The sequence below is a fragment of the Rhopalosiphum padi genome, chromosome 1 (assembly GCF_020882245.1).
Source record: "Rhopalosiphum padi isolate XX-2018 chromosome 1, ASM2088224v1, whole genome shotgun sequence".
Taxonomy (NCBI): Eukaryota; Metazoa; Arthropoda; class Insecta; order Hemiptera; family Aphididae; genus Rhopalosiphum; species Rhopalosiphum padi.
The window spans coordinates 28555723-28578208 of NC_083597.1; the positions used below are offsets into that span (position 1 = coordinate 28555723).

Here is a 22486-nt window from a genome sequence, read left to right on the forward strand (position 1 = left end):
CAAAAACAATATTTATTTTTAATTTAAATATATTTTAATTCAAACCAAAAGATATTTGGAAGTCTAATTTGACTATAACATTTTATTACTGTATTTTTTATTTAAAACTGTTATCTAACACAAAACATGTATTTTACTATCTTATTTGCATACGAACATTATATAGTTTTTACAATATAAATGAGTTAATATCACAAAAGAAAACTTAATTTAATGTTAATTCAATAACACTTTATATAGGTAGTATAGTAATCTTTATAAAGTTATTACTTATTTCTATGTTGGGTTTTTAATTTGCATACATGCAAACAAAAAATTTGATTAAAATGTTAATTCAATATACACGCCAATTATTGACTAGTCATCAGTCATAACGACAATCCTTTTGTGTCGCCGGTTGATTCTTAAATTAGATTTTAAATCCAAATGAACCAAATGCACAAAAGTGTCATTAATCATAAATCATATTATATAGGTACATCTCAAACCCTTATACGCATCGAATATTGCAATGTTCACGCGTCCTCCTACTCAAGTTCAACAACCGTCTCGAATGTGTTGATGATGACTGGTTCACACCATTGTTGGAGGTTGATTGGTACGCCTAATTCATTGTCTTATGATAAATAATGATAAAAAACCGTTGTAAATACTTTGAAGGATATATTGGATCTTCGTGGACCACTATATAAAAGTCACCGTACAATTTGCATTCACGGTCAGTGTTCAATAAGAGGTTTGAAAATATACACTACACAGTATCTAACAGGCATTACACACAATGATGATTCAAGTAAGCAGGACCATTTATATATTTCGTGTATCTTATACGTTTGAGTGTAAATTGTATGAAACGATACCTGTGTTTGAGTATCTAACTCTTTTAATTCTATCTATTATAATTTACGGTGAAATTAAAGTAAATATTGTATATGTAATACTACGGCTATATCTACTGTTCTACTTAAATTATAATGATTAAATTATTAATAGTACTTATCTACTTAAATGCATTTAAATAATACAATTAACAATACAAAACCAAAATACTCTTATTACGTTTAGGTATTTTCAATTTTGCTGGTGATTATATCCGGCATCCTTTGCAGCGGGACGCAGCAAGGAGTATCCAGTACCCAAACTGGCCAGACATTGCAAATACAGCCCAATGTAAGAAAGTACAACAAACACACTGCTACGGAAAGTAAGTTTTTAAAATATAAATTAATATATTTTATTTTTTTAATAATGGAGCAAATACAAAATTATAATATATAAATTAATAATTATTAATTATTATTTATTATACATATTAAAATGTATGACTAACTTCCTATACAACTGTTTATAAAATATATATGTATATATTACTATATTAGGTATAAACATATTAAATCTACCATTTTGATTTGCTATAATCTACTAAATATATATATATTCTATATATTCTATGTTTCAATATATCGTTGGCATACCTGTCCTATATATTGGCTTATAAATTATAATAATTAAAAATTACAGATAAGATACTTTAATATTTTCAATTAATTTTATCTATTCATAGGTTATTTTAACTTATCGAATTATTAACGTTTTAATGTTTTATACATAATATGTATATATATATCGTATATATTATATAGTTTATATATTCTTAAGTCTATATACCTACTAACTGATTTTAACTGATGTATTAAGTTTAAAATAGATAATTACTATTATAATTGTGATAATTAATTCCAAATTAAATTTAAAAAAATTGTATCCATTAATAATTTTGATCTAATTCAGTACAACTGCATTATTTAATTCACCATTATACCATAAGTATAAATAAGAATATTTTTTTTCTTATTAAATATTAAATAATTAAATTAGCATAAATTATTGTACCTTAATATTGAATATTATACCTAAATATATATTATCGATACACGGTTAGGTCTTAGCCCTTAGGTGTTCACATCATCATAGATTAATTTCTGTAAGCAGGTTATGCAGTATGCCACCTATAAAATTTAATATAAAAATAAAAATATTTTATCTTACGCTAAAAAAAATTCTTCAAGTACATCAGTTTATTTAATTGACGGCAATCATTCCTCCTGAGCGTTTGCTGAGGTAGATTCGTTACTTCCTTATACTTTATAAAACTATATAATTTTATGTTATCCATTTTATTTTCTAACTTGATTTTCTAGCGTAGGTTAGTTGCAATAAAATTTACACGATAATCAAAAAAATACAATATTATTATTATTATTATTTATAAACTGATTTTAACATCGATACATATAAGTTCTTAAGTAGTATGTCGTATGTACTAAACTATCAAAATATAATAACTATATAGTCATAATAATTATTAATTATAACTGATACTCCAGGTTTCCTGGTACTCAGGCCGGTTTTCTTGAGTCATTTGTCCAAGGCCCGGATCTAAACTTATTTTTAAGGGGTTTTTAATTATTTTGTAAATAGAAAATAATTAAAACTCCTAACGGGCCCCGACTATAGTTTAGGTAATAGGCCCTAACCACTTTTTAGAACTTATCGATTTATTAATTATTAATATAGTATCTATACGGATTATTGTATATAAATTAATTATTAGTTTTTTGTGTATAATAAGAAACATTTTTCTTTATAAATTCATGTTTAACCCTAAGGAAAAAATAAGGGGTTCCAGAAGATTTAATTTACTCGGTGCCCACCAAATCTGAGACGGCTCTGCGCTAAGTAATAGGAATACCAAAATTTGTCATGTAGGCACTATAGGCAGCATCAGATCTAGCATATCTTTTACCCAAGGAATAGTATAAAATGAGCGCCCTAACCCTCTCTATATTATGCTACTGTTATACTTATTATACGAGTTACTCTCTCTAAAAAAAAAAAAATGAGAAAAAAATGTTTAGGTATTTGAAAAAATGTATATTAAATACAAACCTTCAAATAAAATTGTTTCTTGACTTGTACGTTTTACAATAAAAATGCACAAATAATCCGTATGGAAAATGGAGGTATTCAGGTATTCTTAAATAATATTTAAGTAAAATTAAAATTGTAATTTATATTATATAATGAATAATAACTGTTATAATATATTATTCACTTATTATTTGGTAATTTGGCATTCCCCCCCCCCCAACCAAGACTTCTTGAGCAAGTGCTCCGGTTCGCCCCATCCTAGATTCGGCCCTGTGCGTAGGAATAGCATAACACGCGTGTTATTAATATATAAAATACGATAAAAAATAAGTCATATAGTAGTTTTAAAAATACACAAACCAAACAAATAAATCGTTGTTATCATTATTAATTTTATATAAAAAACAAAACATTTGAATATCATTTAACCCTGGTTATTTTCGATTATTTTAAGAACCTTGTACCACTGCAGGCTCGACGACGGGCACGCGAAAGGAAAAACCGGACAACTTTTCAGATTCGCAGGACTATGTGCCCATTGGTGGCGCGGCCGGACCCGGATATCCTTACCCGTACCCATATCCTTATCAACCGTTGGGCCCTTATCAACCAGGTGGTCCTTACTTGCAGCCAACCGGCCCTGTGCTGGTGCCGAGCGGCAACCCGTATCGGCCGCTGCAGTACCCGTACGAACCGCAATACGCCGTGGACGGGGCACCACCGCCACCGTACAACTACGCACCATACTACCCCGCCGGGCCACCATATGTAGCAGCGCCTCCGCCGTATTATCCGGCCACACCGCAGCCGCTTTACGAACAACAGCCGACCGTAGTGGACGCGTATCGCTCGCCGTTGTACCCGCCGCAGCCGGCGGATCAGCCTCAGTTTTTCAGACAGCCCGCCGCCGCCGGAGGTTTACCGCCGTATTACTCATCGCCGCACTTCAGAGCCCCCGCTTACAACAGACCACCGCCATTTCTCCAACAGCGTGACGCCCCATTTCTCCAACAACGTGATTCCCCATTTCTTCAGCAACGGGATGCCGCAGCTACCCCTGCTACCGCCACCGCCACCACTGCCGCCGCTACCAATAACGCTGAACCACAGTACGAACAACAACAGTCCGGACCGTTCGACGGCAACCAATTTCATTACTAACACGGTCGATCGTATCAAAAACGTTTACTACCTGGTAACCACTGCGCCGCATGATAGACTTAGTACGGTTCTATACATTATTCGCAATATTATAATTCATTGAACGTCTACCCGACTGCAGTCTCAATAATGTGTATTCTATATTTATATGATATTATAAAAAATATATAATATACAGTTCAATTAAATCAATCAAAAAGATACCTATATTAGAATGCAAGTATATATTACGGATGTATGCCGCAGTGACACCAAACTTACACTAATTTAAGCGGTGTATAGTATCTATAAAAATGTCTAGGACATAATATAGTTGTAATCGTTTCCCGAGTGACGACTTAAGAATATTATATTCTATTGGTTTTAAAATATTTTTGTCAGTTCTGTGTCACTGCATACAGTATATCAGGGGTTAGTTCTTATAAATAACTACAGTTATTATAGTGATAGTTTATTAATTATGTTTATGTGTTTAACATATAGAACATTATATATTATAGTATTATAATACATTTTAAATTACGTATTTTATCAATTATTAGTCACGTTTGTGAGCAATAATCGTTCATCAATGTATTTTATGACAAGTAATTACAAATGTATATATACAATATTTATTTACTATTAAGACTACGGTATTGTGACTTTATTTTTCCGATTAAATACAAGAATACTACTTAAACCTACTTGGCTACTTGTTATAGTTGTATATTATTTAAATTGTGTATAATAACTGTCAACTGATATTATATAACTTATATTATAACTGATAGATATAAACTAGATTTATACAGTAATCCCTCGTAATCCGCGGAACTTTTCTAGAACGTAACTTTCGCGGATTAATGAAGGATTAGCGTATTTCAACTATAGGTACCTAAAAATGAGTTCAACTTTTATTTTTATATTTTAAACGTCTAACAGCTTTTATATACTTTAAGATGCATTTATTGCAAAGTTAGTTTGACGAATGAAAAATATAATTTGATCTGATATAAACATTTACTACTTAACACCAACCTACATTTACTAAGCGTGTATTAAAATTCATAACACTTACATCTTCCAGCTATAAAGTTCCTAGAATTTAGAACTATAAAAAATAAGTAACTAAGTATGTATTAAAGGTATGTAGTCATGGAAAAGCTACGAAATTCAGCAAAATTGATTATTCTAGTATAGAACTATATTATCCAAAGCAATAAATTACAATAACTACATAACAATTTTCTAATTATCGCATAAAGCTCCCTTGAATGTCACCGGATAAAATACTTCATAACAATTTATTTGAAATTAAATATATACATAATTACGTAAATCAAAAGAAAACAAATAGTATAAAAACCGTAAATATTTTACTTAGTGCACGTCATAGTCCAGTCGCAATTGGAAATCCATTATTTATACAATAATTCTATTCCAACACCTCCCGTATCTGGTGAAACATAATTATTTTACTTTGTATAACGGTGACTGGTAGGAGATAACTCAAAAAGTGATAAAATTCACTTATTAATAAATTTATCTGTAACTTTCTAAGTCTTAAAGAACAAGACTATCTTTGATTTTTGAAACATTATAAAAGATGTTTATTTTGTATCATCAGAAAACACTAGGATCCAAATTCTAAGATCCAACACCTGACAAGAATAAATAAGTTATAATAATCAACAGAATAAATAGTATTTAGAAAGATGTTGAATAATAGTGAGAGGAAGTGAACGGATGAAGTACCAAAGAGACACTAATAAAACTTAAAAATTTGTTTACTCAGTAAAATTTTATCCAGATTCTAGGATAAAAGTGATTCATCGCAATATAGCCAATATTTAAAACATACATATCAAGAAACCATGATTGATTGTATCAAAAGTCTTTGAAAAATCAGTACCTATAAACTAAGTACCAGCTTGGAATCTTGTCTCAGTTGCCTCTATCTTATACATGCGTTACATAGGTAGCAAATCCTTATATACCGAATTCTTATTAAGGTTTTTACTGCAGTAAATTTATAGGTAAATTTATAACCTATGCTGGTCGACACAGAGAGGACTAAAATGATAATGAATAATAGTTATGTTTACGAATAATAAAGTTGGTGGTTTTTTGTTTTGAAATAATATTACATTTTCGTTTTTATTAATTCCCATTAAAAATTGCCTATATCAAGCGCCTTATAAATTCGAGAATGATTGTTTGGCAGCGTTTTTATTGCAAGTATCTTACTACGATAATCGAAACTACATTCGTATAATCACTATAATCTTATTATTAAGAAGTAAATAAAACTTTTGTAATTCATTTTTAATTAAATCTAAATAATTATTTACATAATACTTGACATTGTAGTGTTAATCCTGTCATATTTCATATTGTATCATTTGTATCATATGAACTGCGCGTCCCCCGTAAACGTAGGTTGCGCAGTACCAAAACCAATTGTTATTTTATATTTCCTGCTATTACTATTTTCGTTAATAAACTTCTATATTTCTCTCGCTATCAATGTGTAAATAGATGGACCAAATTGTATGCAACCTTTTTCTAATAGTGTCGTCCCCAAAATGTAGTTTCTACTTTCAGACCATAGGTATAATATTTATACGTCTATGACCTATAATTAATATTTGACTTGTATTGATACTTAAATAGTCAATGATCAATGATATGTGTTGATTCATTGGTATTAAAATTAAACGTACGTGCCTTAAGTGAACTCTAATCTCTATATCACATTGAGTTCAACGTGTACCGTATACCTTATATGTATCAATAACGATTATAGATAAAATATTGGTTACTAGACGGCGCGTCTGTGTGGTGTAACTTAAGATTCATAGATAGTTAACTATTATCTATAAACCTTGGGTGTAACTTACACCACTGATATGTAAAAAAAAATACGAATTTGTGGCACCATTCACTACTTTGGCTTTACATGTGTATTTTTTGCACTTCTACTGTTTTTAACGGGACTAATACTAGTTATCGAAATTATTGTGATTTTAATATTATCTATATCACGGTATTTACGATTTTAGATAAAACACCAAACATCTGAAATTTGTTTTTTACTTTTTATTTTTTTTAATAAAGGACTTTGGCTACTTGTTCAATTTAGTTATTTGCAATAGTCAATCGGCAATTGATATATAAAAATATGAAACACCCAATTTTTGAGTTTTATTTTGTTATTTGAAAAATGAGTAAATATTATATAAGTATTTAAATTAATTTAAAAAGATATCAATCGCGGTAGCCGGTAGGTATAGTAAATTAGTAAAACCGGGGTTTTAGAATATTGGTGAAAACAATATCTTGTTCATGTTCATTGTGAATACCACGGTCTTAGAAGATATCTTCTAAGACCGTGGTGAATACAATTACATTATCAAAGGTATATGAAATAATAACCAAAATCTCATTCTTCCATGACATTTCATCAGGGCTGCAGATAACAACTTAAACAGATGTTTAATACATCGAGGTAATTTTTTACGAAACGCTAACACTGAAGCACCTCCTAATGCTTAATAGTTAATACCGAAATTCTTTACTACTGCTTATTTGCTTCAATCGGAATATTAATTTGTGTTGCGCTTGTGATATATTTCCCATCTCGGAAAGTTGTATATCTATTTTGGATTCATTCACCAAACTGGTAAATATTATTTGTAATTTTCATAGACATCAAAGTTTATTACTTTGGACAATGTCCGTAATTTTCAGTTGATAATGTGAAGGTCAATCTTTGACAATTATGTAAAAGTTCAATTTAGTCACTAATTTTGGATACTCAAATACCAATTTATTGATTTGTAAAAATCAGGAATTGTTTCCTTATGAAAAAAGTTGCGTATTAACGTATTGTTTAATATCAATTGTATTTCATTAATCATGTCATAAGTAGTTGTTAAAATACAATCTTGAACTCAAAATAAATTTTTCAGGAATGACCATTGTGTGGTGCTTAAAAGAAATCTCATTGATTATTAAACTATTTTAAATTGAATATACCAGAAACCAAAGTTTGCTTAACATTTTCTCTAGTTTTATGATGTAATTTTATTGAGTGTAAATTTTCATATAAAAAAATAACATCAAAATATAATTATTTACTTTCTACTTGAGTTAGAATTATAATATATCATATCAACTTTTATAATTTAAAATTGTTCAATAATACAATACACCTTTAAAATAATCATGCATTTTGTCATTTATAGATAAAATATGTTGATAGGATCATTGTAAATTACCTCATAAATAAGGAATAACATTGTTTGCAGAAATAATCTTAATATAGCATTTATGTTTTTATTTTAATATTAATTTTACATCAAATTCTATTTTAGAACCATGTCTGCTGGAGCTGTAGTACAAAAACTAGCAAAACCACAATTACGTGGACTTTATGATAAGAAAACCAAGTTCCACCTTGTGTTTAGTGTTGTTTTATCTATTGGAGTTGGTGTGGCATACAAATATGGCATTGGTGAACCTCGTAAGAAGGCTTACGCAGAATTTTACAAGTAATTTATAAAACTTTCTTTAGTGTAAATAGTATTTAACATGTTTAATCTTTTATTTTATAGACACTATGATGCCGAACAGGATTTTGAAAGAATGAGGAAATTAGGACTTTTCTCATCTTGCCCTGTTGATGATTAAAATAACCTATGTCATAATGTAACTAACTAGTTGTTCTATGTAAATTTATTTGATCAGAAAAGTCAATGAATACATTTTTGTATTGATAAAATATAATTAATTATTATGTGCTACGGATTGTATTCTACTATTTATGTGTGTATATATAAAAACCAGTGTTATAGATAATTTGTAGCAATATTTTATCACTGATAACATATAATACTTCAATATTATTAAGTTAACAGTATAATCTACTTTTTAAATATTTTCTGTATTGAGAAAAAAACTGGTATATCAAATACTTGGGAATATTTTTTGTGTTTTCTCTTTTTCAAAACACAAAATCCCCTGAATTGTGACTGTTATACAAATACTAGTAAAGCTACACATTGGCTGAGTGAGTACAACTAGATGAGTTACTGGATAATAATTACTAACAAATTAAAATATTGTTATATGGTACATTTATAAGTCATCGTACGGCTATGCCTAAAATTTAATTCAGCGCTGGCCAGTATTTAAACTATTAGATTTTGGACGATCTGAACCATAAAGATATCATTTGTTAATCGTTAATTTCAATTTTCAATTTTGGAATTATCCACTATCGTTATCTATCACCAATTAATTTATTTGAGATTTTATATGATTTTCGACAGTGTATTTGCGATAACGTCAGGCGCGCCAACCCATTAGAGCTGGTGGTAACAAGGCAGTCATAGGGTTAAAAGTCGTTACTACGCGGGATTTCTGCACCAGTAAGGTCTGCTACCGAAGTCGTCTTTTTTGCTGAACTGTCGACGATTTGTTCAGCAGTAATAATTTATTCGATTATTACATTATTCTGTGCTTGTGGCGGGGTGACAGATAGCAATGTAAACGGCATATTTTATTATTCGAATTTGCGTGATTTGCATCAACTCATCATCAACTTACTCTATAGCGTGTGCAGTGCGACCAACTGGTCGGGGCTACTGCTGATCCTTCCGGTATGATTTTCTGAAAATACCGAAAATAAATGAAGCGAAAACCTAGCACCTCCCCGACAACAGGGTCCATCTGTTTACAATTTTTGGCACTCGTTACTTCGGTCAGCCGATAAGATCATCGGCCGCGGTGGCGTAGAACACCGCTACTGCCGGGACATTTAGCGCGTTGACACATTGGCCGCACTGCGACGGGCAGTGATGTGCATTGCAAATGGCCGATCTTGTTATTGTTCCGCAGTCCCGTAGCGTTTCGCGATTTAACACGATAATATACCCCCGAACTTGCGAAAGCCCGTCGTCGTCGTCTTCGTCGTCGCCCCGCACGGATAACCGCAGTGTTGGTGATCGCCGTCGCGTACCTACCGTTTGTTAATCGTCCGTCCGCCGAAATACAAACGTCTTCGCCGCGAACGCATCGGCGGCGTTTCTCCCGTGTGTGTGTGTGTGCGTGAGTGTGTGCGCGTAGACCGCAATATTAATATTATTATTACGACTTTGTGTGAGTGTGTGTGTGTGCGCGAAAAGTGTCCGATGTATAGCAACAACGTCCATTGGATTACACTCCGGCCGCCAGGAATAACATGTACGTAACAGATCGGTTAACGCCGAGCTTTGTATATAGGGTTTTTGTTGGCGGCGGCGGCGGCGGCCGGGCGTTTCGGGTTGGCCGTTGCACCACCGCCGTCGCTCCCTTGGCCAACACAAAATGGTGGTCGGGTTCGTCGGACGACAGCGTAGTCCGCCCATGTAAAGGACTCGATTTTTCTTTCCCGTGGCCGAGTGGCCGAAGGAACCACCTTGGCCACTCGACTAGGGGGCCCCCGACCGCCCGCCTACCACAGCAGTGTTATTATTATTATTATTATTATTATTATTATTATTGTGATGGTCGCACAGAGTCGGGGCCACGTTCTTTAGTAAGGAGGGGAGGGGTTGAACTTTTTTTTGAGTTTTGACAAGTGATCGAATTTGGAAATGTTAATCGCGCCCACGGACCAAAACGATTTTGTTATTTCAGTTATTTGTCGTTTTCTTGTGTTTCGAGATGAATGTGGTCGACACGCGCCCATTGGATGTCAATCCTAAACGAAGTCGACCTAACACTACTTTGTTGGTGTCGCGTCATTTTCGATAATTTTTTTTTTTTTTATCTCGCCAACAATTTTGTCGTGTTTGTAGATGTGTAGAGTATAAATTAGTATAAATAATCATTTCATTTGAGATAACCATTGAATGATCATAATATGATTGTCTTAGTTGGTAAGTAATGTTTTTAAGATTGTGTATCTGACACTGGCATGAACTAAGAAAGACCATCGCTTTACGAACGTTGACTTAACTAATCTGTGATTACATATTTCATTATATTTTTTCACAATTTTTAAAAATCAATAATTTAAAATTAAACATTTTATTTGCATTTCAACTTGGGTAGTATAATAATATTTAGCAATTTTAAGATATAATACATATTTGTATAAATTGTCAGTGGTTGCATTGTTTTCTATAACACCATTAATTTACGTGTAAATGTCGTGCTCACTGCTGTTGTTATTGTCAATATCAACATTTTTTTTACTAAAATAATTTTGGGATCATAATTTAAAAAATTTAAAAGTACAATAACAATAGTTTCTTTATAGTTTTATTACAACGACAGCGCCCTGTACATGTTTTTAAATCAGGATTATTGTCTAAATTATCTAGATATTAAAAAGAATCTTAACTTTAAATTCTACAACCCTCGTCTATAACTGAATAAAAACAACAAAAATAATTTAATTGCTTAATTTTTAAAGAATTTATATAATCTTATGATTTTATTTTATTTAGTAAATAAATCTATTTATAGTATTTTTAATATACAAGATAAATTAGACTATACAAATGTATTTAAATGACTTAATATTAATGCGGCATTCAAATGTCACCACTGACTTGATTAAACTCATCAAAAAAAAAAAAATGTTAAAAATTTGTGGATTGTACCTGATTTTATATTGAGTGGTCTTGTAGCCAACTAGTGTTTTATTCTTATACATTTTAATACCGTATATTTTTATTTTTACTGCAATATTTTAATGTATAGATTCCAATCAAATTAAAATAAATCAACCTAATACATTTATAGTTATACTTATTTTCTTGTAGCAGTTGTATGTATCACTTACTCTAGTTTCATAGCATCTATTTTGTGAAACTATTATAGTTATTATTATTTAGAAGTATAATAGTTTTATTTTAATTTTTTTTTTCTTGAATATTTGAACAATTGCATATTTACTCATTTGATAGTATTATAAATAATATTAAAACTTATCATCTTAGGTATCAATAAAGTAATTCAGTAGCTATTGATTTTGAAATTAACATAATCTATTTTTAATTTTAATATTTATTTATTTAAAAATATATTAAACATTTATTATTAAAATTGTATTTATAGTATTGTTAAAAATATAATTTATAGGTAGTTCTATGGTATCTATTGGTAAGTTGTTTATAAAATTTGAAATAGGCAACTTTATCATGATATATAAAATAGGGAATCAGGTTTTGTAGTTTAATAAGTCTTAAATCTCATTTCTTTTTTGGATTCTTTTTCAATTGTCCATGACCTACTCAACAATTAAAAAAAAAAATCGCACTATTATCATGTTTGTTTTAAACAAATTTTATTTAAAAATAAGAGTATTTTTCTATCTAGGACTTCGGGTTTGTCTGTTGTTAATTCCTAAGTGTATAACTTGACTTAATACAATTTACACGTTTTGGGGTTTAATTGACTTGATGCAGCTGCATACACGTGGATCATTCATTCTGGATGGTAAATGTATATGTTGAAGAACTTGTTTATGCTAAGTTTGAATAGTTAGTATTGTTGGAGATAAAACCTGATCCAAGCACTCTTATCAAAAATCAACTGTAATAATCTATTCATAGAATTTATTATTGGGTAAACCTTTAATAAAAAATATATAATATTAAACACAAATTTATTTTAATTTTGATATTGATAACTAATAATTTTCCAAGTTATATCAATATTAACTAACTATTTTTATAATTTACATTTTTACATCTCTTTTTTTGTGTATTATACGTTAATTAAATCTTGATTACATTTAAAGTAATAAAATAAATTATTATTATATTAATAATTAGATACAATTATAAATATCTATTTTTCAAATAGCTTATAATGAATTTTTATTGCTGAATCATACAAAAACCAAATTATTTCTTTTATGTACAATTTTATTATGTATAATATGTAATACAATATCTGTAGTTGGATAGCACTTATTACTTAATAATATTTTTTTTATAATTGATTATTGCAATTTGATTTAAAATTAATTTTAGCTAGGAAACTTTTAATAGAGGATTATTAGAGTAAGAACTTATTCCTATGTACCAATTGGTAGGATTTTTTTTTTTTAATGCATTATTAGCTCAATTATTATTTATAAAAGGTACATATGATTATTTTTATTTTATTTTAATCTATACTAATATTATCAAGGTAATATAAAAATATTTAAGAATTAAAATAAAATCGATCTTATCTCTAATAATTATAGGTATTATTATACATAATTGACTATCTTACATGTTTATAGTATGTATCTGTTATATTATGAGCTTAAAAAGTTAAATTTGTCTAAATTTATTAAATATATTAAATATATTTAATTATAAACTAATGGTAGACACATTATAGACATAAATAGAACCACAAATTGATATATTTAACAGTTTAGGCACGTATTACCTATGTTCTCGATCTGTCAATCTAATCATGGGTATTTAATTCTTTCTCATTTTACTAAATTTACTTAAAATTTAAATATGTTCTAATACAAGTATTTAAGTATAATATATTTACCTAATATGATCATTTATTTTTGCTATAGCTATCTAATGTTTAGACTACAAGTATATGTTTTTAAATTAAAAAGCAAAATTTAGGTTTATAATTTAGATAACTAAATATTCAGAAATTTGTTAAATAATAATTAGTAAAATGTATTAAAAGAAAAATATTGGGATAATTAAACACCTGTTTTAGATTTTGAGTGATCAATGTGAAAATTGGTTTTATATTAATAGGTACTCTATTTTCATCTCTTCGTGTTAAGTTTGTATTGTTTCATAACTTACTAAAAATTAAGTAAATATTAATATATACCGTTTTGATATGTAACCCAATGTGGTGACACTGATCATTTCCCTTATATTTTTTGTATTTTTTTGAACCATTAGGTGGTAGTTCATAGTATAAAATATACCCAATGTTAGGATACACACTTATTTATCCTACCTTATTATTATTAACAATATAAACATAATAAAATATACTAAGTAGCTAGTATAATATTAATTATTGTGTATTTATTAATATTAGGCTTTTCACTCTGAATTGTTTTTCATTTACATAATGATTAATCATTTAATTAAAATTTAATATATCTAATAGATTAACCTATTCAATAATTTGGCTTACTCGATACCTAATATACAACAGAGTGAATTTCCCAATTTTTAAATTTTAAATTTTCTTATAATTCATTGTTTATTTTAAAATTATCTTGAGAATAACTTAAATAAATAATTGTATAATAATATTCTGTGTTGGCTAATTAATTAATGAAAAAAAAATGATTAAATTACCTTTAATTACAATTATAGGTACCAGTCTTAAATATTTTTTTTTATTAATAAATAAATTTATATTTATAATAAATTATTGTAGATCACAATATTAGTTATAAAGTTTAAGTATGTGAAAATATCTTCTATAAATTATTTTATTTTATTTGATAACAGTTTTATTTATGTATGTTTTAGGCTAAACAAATAGTTGGATTTAAACCCAATTTGTAAGAAAATGGAAGATCTGGTTATGGTATGTTTATATAGTTTAAGTGGTTAAATTTATATTAAATGTATTATTTCATAATTTCAGTGAAATGGCCGCAAATAGCGATGGTACTACTCAGCTTGTTACAACCATTGTCACATGCGAAGGGGATCTGAATGACCCTCAATTTAACCAACAGTTTGATAAGATTGTGAAAGATCTAAACAAACTTTTATTTCAAGGTAAATTCATACTTGATATATTTAAAAATATCCATTATTTTATTAAGTTTAATATTTTTGTTTTTCTTTTGTTTCTTTTTTTTATTAGGAACTATACAAGCACCTGTAGATTATTTTAAAAAACCCATAGCATGCAATGTAGACTAGACATGAATGGTACTTACTTGAGATAAATAATAAATGAACATAATACAGTTTACTTTATTTTTCTAAAATTGAATAATTTTCATTTTTATTTATAATTTTTTTTAGGTTCGGCTGAAGAGAAAGGGATTTATGTAAACAAACTTGAGCCATGGAATTCTGTAAGGGTAACTATTACTGTGCCACGAGAAGCTGCTACAAAGCTTCAGCAGTTGGCACAACAAGGGGATGCAGCTCTTTCCAGGCTCGGAATTTTATCTGTCCAAGTCGAAGGCGATCAGGTTTGTTAAAATAAAAGTATTTCATATTTAATATGTATTATTTTATAAAATGTTTGTGTTTAGATGATTTCCTTAAGACTTGGCGGCAATCGGTTTGGTGGAGAAAGCCAAGAATTAGTGTTAAGAACATCAGCTGGCCCATCAAATACCAATCAGTCAACAGCTTCAGAAGAAAGTGCTGCTGTGAATTCATTGATCAAAGCTATGGCGTCCGCAACATCTCCTGCTCTGCAGTCTCCATCGCCTCAATTGTCGACACCCCAGTTCAAAAGCCCCAACGTAGTGGCTGTCGATTCTACCCCTTTGCCTCCGATACCACCTTTGCCCTCCACGGCAGAACCATCCCCAAGACCCCACATATGGCCGTTTGTAAGCATGAACCAAGCTGCTCAGACCATACACAACCGAGAGTCGATGCACACAGGACCACCACCTCCACCACCTTATCCAGGATCTCAAAACGGAGTGTATAAAACCCAAAGATCGGGGGATGCAAATGCATCAGTGCACTCAAGTCCGTTGTTGGTTAATTTGTTACAAAATGAAGGTGCTGGAAAAATGCCTCCACCAATGGACAAACATAAGAAACCGTTAATACCTTCTCCAAATGTGGTGAAAAATCAAGATGGTTTTTCTGGTTCAGAGTTTACTCAATCTGCATTTGCTAATGTTGCTTCAGATGTTCAAGTTGTCCAAAGGCTACAAAAGCTACCAGATTCAGTTACCAACAGTGCTCAGAATCGAGTAGATTCCATTGGATCTCCTAATGGACCAACTGCTAGGTTGGTTAACAAACACAATGTGCCTTCCCAAGAGCTCTCACAAACCCAGAAGATTGTTGGCTCACCAAATGTACAAACTTCTTATGCTGTTAGGCATGCCTTTTTGTCAAGCTCACCAATTACCCAAAATCGTTTACAAACTGTTCCCCAAAATGTCACTATCACTACCAATCAATTAAAACTTAACCAAGGTTATATCAATCAAATGAGGCAAGGTTCAAATCATCTGATGGCTAAGCCAAATATTACTCAACAATTTGTTCAACCTCAAATAAGGTTACAAACACAGTATAGCCCAGCAGGGTCGCATAAACCAATTCAGACCAATGCCATATTGCAACAAAGGACAGATTTGATGTCTACTCAATTGACAACTGTTAGCAGCCATGATTCTACCCTAATGCTAAAAAGTCCATCGGTTTCAAGTCAATCCCAAAATATCACTTCCAATAATTCATTCCATCCTGTACCTAATCAGATAACAAATGTTTCTCAAACCTCTTGTACATATAATGAAACGTCTCAGCAAAATTTTAATAATCTTATACAGGGTACTCATAATCATAGTCAGGCACAAACTATTACTGTAAATAAAAAACCTGATCCATCATCCAATGAAATTAGCTTGCAACAAAGATTGACTACTCAGCAACCTTCAGAAAATACATGTCAAGAAATTCAAAAAAGTGTGGTAACTAGTCAACCGATAAAATCTCCACCTTTAACTTCTTCTGGTAAACAGCGGCAGTTTCTTATAAATCCGTTGACTGGAGATATGGAACCTATGTCTAGTGATAGTAGTTCAGAAAGTGATACAGAAGAAAAAATTAAAAATTTGCCAGTAGTAGATGATAGCTTTTATAATTTTTCTTCGCCAATAACAAATGATAGGTCGAATTCTGTATTTTCAGACGATGAGGATACTGGTTCTCCTACCTCGCGTCGTAATGATACTACTACTGATCAATCTGATTCTGAAGCCACTGTAAGATCAACAAATAGTGAAGCATCTTCTCGTCATCGATCAAGTCCATTACCTGCTCCTGCTGAAAAAATAAAGCTGCGGTTGAAGAAATTGACTGAAAAGAAAGAACCATATAAAGTTGATGTTTCATTTGGTAGTTCTCCTTTGTGTAAAGTAGACAAAAGGAACTTTGGAAATCCATCAACGCCATTAGCTGGGTCTTCTGCCGAAGGACTTCGTGTACCGCCTTTACATATTTCATTAAGAGGAAGAAATGCTGCTGTGGTAATTGGTTCAAGAAAGGAGAAGAAATGGAAAGACTCTGATGATGAAAGTAAGAAATCGACAGGGTGTAAAGTAAAAACAAGTGTAAATCACTTAAAAGCTAAGAGTTCAAACCAGGACTTACTAAAAATTTGTTCAAAACAAATAAAGCTAGAAAATATTGAAGAAGATGATTCTAGAGTAAAACTAAAAAAAATTGAAGAAAGTGTTGAGCCTGTATCTTCATCAATTGATTCTAATGAACCCACCAGCAGTTACAATCCTGTTCTACCCCCTGGAAGGATATATCCAACTGAAGCTGAAGTAGCATCAATTTTAAGGTCCATGCCTAGTGATAAACATAATAAAATGAGCTTGAGCTTTAATAAAGTTAAAAAAAGAGAGTCTAAGAAGAAATGTTTACCTAGGGAAAGGACAGGATCTGTAGACAGCCCTAACTTGCATAGAATTGTTGAAAGAACCCATTCTAAAACAAAAATTAATAAAAGTAGTGCAGTTTCGCTGTTTAAAAATGTTGTAAAATCGTCGGCAGTTAAAGAAGCTAGAATGCTTGCAGCTGCTACTTTTGGAAATAGAAACAACTTTCATGAAAAACAACGGGCTTTGAACAATGGACTGGATACTGTAACTCAACCTAGTGGATCACAATCAAATAATCAAAGACGAACTAGTGTTGATATACCATTTACAGGTAACTTATTTTTACTATATTGAAATTAACAATTATTTGATAATTGCTAATTATGTATTTATAATTTATTTAGGTACTCATACGTTGAATTCTTCAATGACAAAATTGAACAGATCTCTTAGTGGTCAGTCTAATGATACATATCTACCATCTAGCCACTTTTCCAACCACCTTTTACCCGGTCAAAAATTGCAGGGACCTAATACCTTTCATAAAGATATGAATAAGAAACCATTAACTGTAGTCAGTCGAAAAGTGACTAATTCAAAAAGTAAAGATAGTAGAAATTCTAAACTTGAAAGTGGAGTAAAACGAAAAGAATTTCAATTGACTACAAAACGCAACGATCATTTTATTCAAAAATTTGATGTTGATAAACCTAATTGTGTCACTGTTGGGTGTGTTCAAATAGAAAAACGTGAAGAACATCTAACACTGCCTATTACAGATATTGATGTATCTGAAAAAAATTTAAAACAAAGGTTATTAGAAGATACTATACCACAAATTAGAAATGTTATGAGGATAGAAACTCCTACAATAGAAGATATCAAATGTGAACGTGTTCAAACTGAAACTAAAAACATGAACGGAAGTGAAAGTCCTGCTGGCCATGGTAACACTCAAGGAGAAGATTCAGGTATTGAGTCTATGGATGCTTTATCAGAGAAAAGTCCTAACCAAGGAGAAAGTCCTTGTAGGAAAGACGATCAAACAACTGGTCAAAAACCAGCTGTTCCATTGAAACAAGAAGAAACTAAAATACCTGTTGCATCTATAGACCAACAGAGCACAGCAGATTCTCCTGATTTAGATGATATTCAGCCATTTCGTGTAACACCAGCGCTATATACATATTCTAATCCAGAAAAAATTAGAGACGATTCTCCTCCTGTTTCGCCTAAATTGGATATTGAAGATGTTCTAGATCCAACAGAACCACACCTTGTTTCTTCAGAGACTGATGGAGATTTACCCTCTGTTAAACTAAAGAAAAGGAAGCGTATGGATTCTGAAGACAGTAAGACTGATTGTGATGCCCCTGTACTAAAAAAACCAAGTAAGTAAAAGCTTTTATGGACCATAAACAACATGCAGAAAAACACTGTTTGAGCGGATTAATTAAAAATTTTTAATGTTTTCTTTTCGTTAAAAATATATATCTAACAAAATTTATTTTGGTTTTTATTTATTTATAATAAAATATAAATTATTTTAATTTTTAAAGATATTGAAAATGATATGATTGGAAAATCAGATATAGTATCTATGAATGTTGCCTCAGAAAAATCTCTATTAGAACAACTTTTGATAGATATACCTATTGATTCCGATGCAGCCAAAAAATCAGCAGTTACTACAAGAAGCACGCGTTCTCATAGGTACTAAGCATATAACTTATAATTAATTTGTTTCATTGAATAACTTTTTTTTTACTGATAGAACAAATACGCGAGTATCTGTACAAGTTACCTCGGGAGCTCCATCTCAACCAAGCTTACCATCACCCACGCGTCGATCTAATCGTAACACACATCCACCTAACAGAACGTGTGCTGGCAAGTCTTGTGATAGGTCTACGCCTAGTAAAACTATTGAAAAAAAGGAGAAGAATACACTTTCTACACCTACTAAACTTGATAAAACACCTCTCCGACCTCAATCAACAGCTGTTACTATTAACACTAGGGCTGCAAGTGCTTCAAAGCAAACTGTTACAATAACATCTCCTTCATCAGAAATTATGACTACTGAAGTTGATAAACAGACTACTAGAAGGAAAACAAGGAGCACGTTGCCTAATAGTAAGTAAGAATTTCGATTATTGATTTCTTATTTATTGTTAAGTTCTAGAATGCTGTCACTTTATTTTTCTCACCCATGATAGCAAATTTACATTCTGCAGAACCAATCTTGTGTTGTAAAATGCTCAATACTTATGTATCACAAAAAAATTTAAATATACAGTGGAGTGTCGATCATATGCACTTATTGGGATCAAGTGGGAATGTGGATAATCAAACAATGCATAAAAATATACAATGAACATAATTTAAATGTTTTATATAATTAAAAATAAAACTAATGTGCTGTACGTATAATTTGATAAAATAAATTTACATTTTTTTTAAAATCCTTGGGAAATAGATGCTTCACTGTGTGAAACCCAGTGAACAAAGATATTTATGTTCTCAACTTTATGTTTGATACTATGTCAATTAACTATAATATTACATTTACATTATATAAATTTGAAATTTTCTATTTTTTTTTTTAATTTTTATATTATTGAATATAAATTGAAATATTTTAACAAACTAGTTTTTTACAAAGTATTTGTTTTGTTTTAAATAAAAAAAAATAACTAGAAATTTTTCAAATATCCTGTTAAGCATTTTTTTAGATCATATATATTATATAATTTTTTAGGTATTAGGCGAACACAGATAACTAATATTAATTAAATTACTGTAATATAAGTTTTTTTTCCAATCATAAAGAACATTATTTAAAAAAACAAAGACTGTATATAACTAAATAATAACCAATAACCTCATTATTTTTTTTTTTTGTTATTAGTGGACCCGGAGAATGTAGCGAGACGGCGGCGAGCGTCACGTGATGGTAAATGACATACACAACCGGTGCCGACGCCGACGACACATAATACTGCGTCATCTCCGGCCATCGTCGTCGGACCCGGGTAATTTCTATTAAGTTCTTTTTCTTTTTTTATAGCAAAATATTGTATCCCCTTTTCTGTTTGTTAAAATTTAATGTGTTTGGATTCTATTAAGCTTACAATTCGATATATATATATATATATATATATATATATACATTTATTTTTATTATTATTATTATTGGTATATCATATGTACGAATGTCTGTATGTATCTGTATGTGAATGAATGTATGTTTGTATGTATATGTATATGTATATATATTATATAATTTTTTTATACAAAAATGTATTCAGATTTTATAAGAGGTGTAGTAAAACTATAAATCCAGTTTCTCATATAATTTATTATTAAATATTTTTTATTCTTTTATTTTCAATAAATAGTTATTTGTTATTTTTATCATTGCTGTCTATATACTTATATATATATATACACATAAATATATATAAATACTGTTGGTTGTTGTCTTAGGAATATTATTATTAGAGCAAAAACAATTGAAGTACTAAATTCATTTTATTTACGATTTGCTTGAAGTATTTTTTTCCTTTTTTACATCAGTGTTTCTTGTTATGTAAATATTAAATGTAAAATAATGTTGGACATTTTGTTGCGTTTTCAAAAAGTAAAATAAAATTTAAAAAAAAATATATATATATATATTGAAATGAATATTCATAAATTTTAAATTTACACATGATTTTTGTATAATGTGTCATAGGTGTCTTGTGCATTTTGTTGTCCCTTAAACATTTTATGTAAATAATTTCATGTAATATTAAGTTAAACATTCTTGTAAAATTTAAGTAAACCTTGTTACTCGTGTTTTTTTTCTTTTTTTTTTTAATGGGTGAAAATAATGTGTTTCTTCTTGAGCTTTATTATTATTATTATTATTATTATTATTATTATATTATATTATTATTTTATTTTATTTTATTTTATTATATATTATTATTATTTTTTATATATATACAATCTGATCGTTGATGACGATTAGTGACAATAAAACTTTAATCTAAACAATCTTAACAGTAAAAAAAGTAAGTGCAATAATTTTGTGTGTGTAAATAATTTACCTTTTTTATAGTGATAATTATTATGATTAGCTACACATTTTTAAAAAACAAATTATGTTAAATTTCCTTTTTTCTGTCATTGGTGCAATTATCACATGTACACTATTGGCAGCTTTAACAAAAAAATCAAATTTCGAAAATTAGTTTTCGAATTTATTACATTTTTAAATTACATATTTTGTTTGCATTACACCTTCTTAATGATAAAAAAAACTAGAGAATAAAAAAATTGTAATTGTTTAATTTTTTTATAGTAATTATATATGGTATTGTAGATTCTATTTATAAATAATTAAACAATTTTGATGTATAAATCAATATACATACATATGTACAATTATATATTTGAGACGACATATACACATTTTATTATTGTAAATAGTTGTTCAGTTTTAAGAAATATATATGTTTCAGGTAATCATATTTTATACTTTACTTAATAATTATTTTAAAAGATTCAATATTTTCAAAAAAATAAATTGGAATGTATCGGTTTAATATCAAGTGTTTAAGAAGTTAAATGTGCAATATACTACTGAAACATACTGAAGTCATTAGTATGTAACTGATACGTTTACAATTTTTCTTCTTGAAAATCTTGATCTTTAACAATAATGGTAACCTTTAAATTTTCTTTAAAATTGCGTAATTTAAATATTTATCATTTTTTTAAAATTGTAATATTTCTAAAATATTATTTGTTCCAGAAGTTGTCTAATTATATAATTAT

The 22486-nt window shown here is 29.6% G+C and overlaps 3 protein-coding genes across 6 annotated transcripts; all 3 read left to right on the forward strand.

The window, feature by feature from the left end:
- Positions 1-646: 646 nt before the first annotated feature.
- Positions 647-4778, forward strand: LOC132917342 (uncharacterized). 2 transcript variants are annotated; one of them, XM_060978046.1, is made up of 3 exons: positions 647-793; positions 1066-1204; positions 3386-4778. In XM_060978046.1, exons 1-3 carry the CDS (start codon positions 782-784, stop codon positions 4090-4092), a joined length of 858 nt encoding a protein of 285 aa, XP_060834029.1. In that variant the 5' UTR covers positions 647-781; the 3' UTR covers positions 4093-4778. The 2 variants fall into 2 exon arrangements, with proteins under 2 accessions (XP_060834029.1, XP_060834030.1); XM_060978047.1 differs by having other exon boundaries at positions 3404-4778.
- A 2807-nt stretch (positions 4779-7585) lies between these two features.
- On the forward strand, positions 7586-8879 carry LOC132918431 (cytochrome c oxidase subunit 6C). The gene is made up of 3 exons (XM_060979651.1): positions 7586-7756; positions 8451-8627; positions 8691-8879. The coding sequence occupies exons 2-3, from the start codon at positions 8455-8457 to the stop codon at positions 8764-8766; spliced, it is 249 nt and encodes an 82-aa protein (XP_060835634.1). The 5' UTR covers positions 7586-7756; positions 8451-8454; the 3' UTR covers positions 8767-8879.
- A 1050-nt stretch (positions 8880-9929) lies between these two features.
- Positions 9930-22179, forward strand: LOC132918430 (uncharacterized). 3 transcript variants are annotated; one of them, XM_060979649.1, is made up of 9 exons: positions 9930-10320; positions 14589-14646; positions 14707-14843; positions 15096-15268; positions 15332-17990; positions 18064-19050; positions 19219-19372; positions 19434-19799; positions 20571-22179. In XM_060979649.1, exons 3-9 carry the CDS (start codon positions 14711-14713, stop codon positions 20611-20613), a joined length of 4515 nt encoding a protein of 1504 aa, XP_060835632.1. In that variant the 5' UTR covers positions 9930-10320; positions 14589-14646; positions 14707-14710; the 3' UTR covers positions 20614-22179. The 3 variants fall into 3 exon arrangements, with proteins under 3 accessions (XP_060835632.1, XP_060835631.1, XP_060835633.1); XM_060979648.1 differs by having other exon boundaries at positions 19434-19795; XM_060979650.1 differs by lacking the exons at positions 9930-10320; positions 14589-14646 and adding an exon at positions 14932-14999 and having other exon boundaries at positions 14706-14843; positions 19434-19795.
- The last annotated feature ends 307 nt before the right edge of the window (positions 22180-22486 follow it).